The sequence below is a fragment of the Thamnophis elegans genome, chromosome 2, assembly GCF_009769535.1.
Source record: "Thamnophis elegans isolate rThaEle1 chromosome 2, rThaEle1.pri, whole genome shotgun sequence".
NCBI classification, from domain to species: Eukaryota; Metazoa; Chordata; class Lepidosauria; order Squamata; family Colubridae; genus Thamnophis; species Thamnophis elegans.
Genome location: NC_045542.1, coordinates 23,211,904 through 23,216,112, shown reverse-complemented (window position 1 = coordinate 23,216,112; position 4,209 = coordinate 23,211,904). Strand labels below are relative to the sequence as shown.

The window sequence follows — 4,209 nt, the reverse complement described above, 5'->3', positions numbered from 1 at the left end:
CTTATTATTATTATTATTTTATCTATTCAATAATGAAAAGACTATGCTAAAAATACCAATGAACTTAAGAGGAACAGAACAGACATTTTTAGGTGAGAGACAGAAAGCGATGGGTTTTAGGAGCATCTTCAAAAGCTCCCACCATCCTGAAGAGTAACTTTTGCTTCAAGGTTCAGGAAATTGCTCCCTTCTTTGAGATGGTGTGGAGGAAAACAGTACAAAGGTTTACTGTGCTACTGAGATCATTCCCACGAATTCCCAAGCATGCATTTCTACTGTAAATAGCCCCAAAGACATGCCAGACATGAGCGCTAGTTTGGGTGGGCTTGTGTGTGTTTGAGAGAGAATTTGACAATTGCATTCCCCAGACTCACATTGATACATGCAATTCAATAAAACACATATATGGATCTATGTAGATACACATGAAACATCTATGCACCGAGTTCGGCCTCCCACACTTCCAGAGGCCTGCATCTATCCCAGTCGAAATCAAATTTCCACCTAACTGGGTCCAGTAATATCCCCAATAGGCAAACCAAATAAACAAACAAAAAATATAGAAGCATGTGAACATATATGTATGCAAGTTTCATACTGCATATTCCGGATACCGTTTGTCTGAAACCCAGCACACAGAAGTGTCCCCTTTGTTCTTTACCTTTGAGCCCATGTTCCTTGAGAATAAAGTAAAAACCTGTCATTCTAATTTTGACTCCTTTTAATAGTCACACACATTCAAGAAGTTCAGATATTGTCACCAATAGCCCAGTTTCTTTCTGCACAGCTTTCACTCTAACTTCATGGGAAGTTAACTGTGGGGCAGGGGGAAAGAGCGAGCTTCCTTCCAACTGAGTTGGAGAGGGGGGAGTATTATGGTCAAATTCTTTAGAAATGTGATCTTGTTTGGACTGTTGCTATAAGATGCAATGGAAAGAAAACTCTGAGAAACGATCCAGACAAGTTTTGAAGACACCAAACTAGCCTGCGTAAATAGGAAAAGTTAAAAATTCTCAAGCTATCCAAGAAAAGAACAAACACTTTCCCTTCAATGAGGAAAGGGAGTGAATAGATCATCTGCAATTGAATTTATCATACCCCAAATTATTCTGCTGCAATAATAATAATGATAATAATAATAATAATAATAATAATAATAATAATAATAATGGCTAGAAGTAGATAAGAGCCTATTTTAGGATCTGAATTGGATCTTAAACTGATTTCTATTACATTTCCATTTTTGCTCTTAGGACAGAAGTCTCAAGTTCCACGAATCTGAGCAAGCCTTTAAATCTAAAACTCAGGGACCCAATTAACTGAAAACGGAGTGCACTGAATACCATAACAAAAAATATTTTAAAAAAAATCAAATGAAGGAAACTAAGAAAATATTAGATCTGGTGTTGGGCAGCGCTCAAGAAAAATGTTTAATGATTTCCTTCATCTCCACCTACCCCAAACTTGGCCTTTCATTGTTGAAGTATTATTTACAGTTTATTTTGATGAATCTATGAATATTCATCTATTCATTCATTCCATTCAGTCATTCCACGAGCTTTCACATATGATATTACAATCAATAAATATACTATAGGTATTACAACACAGGGAGAGAAGGAAGGGGGAAGAGACTAAAATTTAAATGGACTATATGTAAACAAAGTGTAATTTGGATAAGGATTGTATATATATGTACATACTACATTAATTACACAACAAATAAATACACGGGAATATTTAAGCCAAGTGAATTCACACACTTTCCCACCAATCCCCTCATTCCATTCCTCCACAGTGCTTTACTATTTTGCACAAGGATCTCCCAGGAGAGATGCGGAAACAGTGTTGCTCTTAGTCCGTTTCACTTTCTTTCATAGGCCAATAATACAAAAATAAGTAAATGGGGAGGGAATAAGATGATTACAGAAAAACATCCCCAGCACTGAACAAACACATCCTAGAGCAAACAGATTTCCCAGGGTCCCCCCCCCCCCGGTTAAGAGCATCTTAGGAAACGACTTCACGGGGCAAATTTTTTATTCCACGCGCGCGCGAGACGTCAATATTGTCTCGAGATCACTAGCTCGCGCTTGCCCGATCCTAGGGAGGCAAGTTTGCTCGGGAGGCGGCGCCCCTCGGCCGGCGGCGGTAGGATTGGAACCGCGAAGAAGTGCTCTCATATCGCGTGTGGTCGCTTCGGGCGCAAAATCCGACTTGGACGCAAAGTATTAGTAGGCATTTCAACAGACCTGAACTTTCCAAGACTTGCAATGGATAGAAGCCGAGGCCGGGAAATTGGGGGGGAAAGAGAGAGAGAGAAAATAGCGACGGTCGCACTCACCCCTCTTATGCATAACTTGAGCTTCCCTTTTATTTTATTTTATTTTTTTTCTAAAGGGTGTCCTTGCTTAGGTTAGCACTTAGGGGAAAATCGCCCCTAGTAGACTGGAGGGCGAACTTTGAGAGGGAGCAAGGCTTTTCCTTCCCAGATCAGCGGGACCCAGGTTAGAGAGCAAGGGGCCGGTGGCAACTCCAGAAGGCTTCACCCTGAATTCTTGTTGGAAGCTAAAGACCCGGTCTGTTTGCATACTAATCAGAGGACGCCTTTGTCTGCCAGATTTGCAAGGGTGTGTAGTCTGTCCCAGGCTGCTACCCTCCCCTCCGCCCTTCCTTTTTTCCCACCTCCCAAAGAAAAAAAGTTTTTCTCAAGGTACAACAACGGCTCTCATCCAGACGTGCTGCTGACTTCCCCGCCCCACCCCACCCCGACCTTCTACCTAGACAGACTCCTTGCTTTTCAGTTTGGAATCTTTCTTCCATTTCATCCTCCGATTTTGAAACCAGATTTTGATTTGCCTCTCATTCAAACACAGGTTGTTGGCGATCTCTATGCGCCTCCGACGGGTGAGATAGCGGTTAAAGTGGAATTCTTTTTCTAGCTCCAGAGTCTGATAGCGAGTGTAGCTGGTCCTAGAACGTTTGCCATCGGCTTCTGGAAGAGAACAAGATACCGGATGAGGACGAGGGGTGGGAAACAGTCACGTTAAGCAGGGCAGGCAATGCCAAGGAAGGGAGAAACCAAATGTGCCTAAAGGAAGCAAGAGGAAGGGGACGGGGGTGGGTGGGTGGGTGGGATAGGAGGTTTGGTTGGCTCTCCCCCATAACATTGATTATATTTACTGGTAAATCGAGGGTCCCGATTGCCCATACTTTAACCAAAACTTTGGATTCCGTCTCAAGCAAGCCAGGCTCACCGTTTAAAACCCGAGAAAGTGGAGCTGAAGTGTCGGAATTAAATTCAGTGAGGTCTTTCCTTCGAAAGAAGAGAAAGTCGTGGCTTATGGGACGTGCAAAAGGTTCTTGGGGGGGGGGGTTGAGGGGGGACACAACTCTAAATAACCACAAGCTCATTTTCTTCCCCAGAAAGTGTGCGCTCGAATTCAAGTTATTTCTTCCACTTAAAAATCTTCCTTCCTCCCTACTTCCTTTTCGCCCCCCCCCCAATGGAATATTGCCTTTATACCCGTTTTGTTTCTATGATCCAATTATGCCGTCATAAATTTGGGCGTATATAGCCTCTAAGCCTTTTAGTGGACAGTTTTACGAGCAATTGATGCCTTAGTCGTAAAATTTACGACCCCGGTTCTCCCCCCCCCCCTTGTTATTTGCCCCGTATGGCCTATAAAACCAAGGCAAACCCTGTGAAACAAAATCGAGAAGCGAAAGTTTACCGTGGCTCATGTGTAGTTTGGTCATCCACGGATAGATTTGTGGTGGCTGCTGCGGCGACTGCTGAACAGGCTGGCCGCTGGGCTGGGCTGCTTGCACCGGTTCACTCTTGATTTCCCCACTGGTTTTAGATCTATCTTCCAACGGCGTGGGGTTGTTGGTGCCACCAGCCTTCTGACTGTAAATTCCTGGGTTTAGAGGAGCCTGGTCGTCTCTGCCTAAAGTGTGCCCTGAAGATCCCATGACAGTACAGGAAGGCCGGTCAGGGTTAGATCTGGGGGTTGAAGACACGTCCACACCGTTCAGAGAGTTGGAAGCCCCAGATGAAGGGAATGTAATGCTCAGATCCAGCCCAGTATAGCAGCACCTGGAGGGCTGAACCTCAGGCAGTGATCCATAATTCCCATAACTTTGCATGGAATACGCAGGAACATTTTGATTTTGCTTATAGAAGGAATTGGCTACGTAGGAACTCAT

General features: G+C 43.7%; 1 protein-coding gene across 1 annotated transcript; it reads right to left on the bottom strand.

The window, feature by feature from the left end:
• Nucleotides 1-1,178: 1,178 nt before the first annotated feature.
• Nucleotides 1,179-4,209, bottom strand: HOXC5 (homeobox C5). The gene is made up of 2 exons (XM_032208665.1): nucleotides 3,735-4,209; nucleotides 1,179-2,995 (listed from the first exon to the last, which is right to left on the bottom strand). The coding sequence occupies exons 1-2, from the start codon at nucleotides 4,207-4,209 to the stop codon at nucleotides 2,781-2,783; spliced, it is 690 nt and encodes a 229-aa protein (XP_032064556.1). The 3' UTR covers nucleotides 1,179-2,780.

What these genes read in the sequence shown, in the direction of transcription:
- HOXC5 (XM_032208665.1), bottom strand. Translation starts at nt 4,209, where the DNA reads ATGAGTTCCTACGTAGCCAATTCCTTCTATAAGCAAAATCAAAATGTT. An exon ending in CAAACTACACATGAGCCACG is followed by an intron (nt 2,996 to 3,734) that starts GTAAACTTTCGC and finishes GTTCTCTTCCAG; the next exon opens with AAGCCGATGGCAAACGTTCT.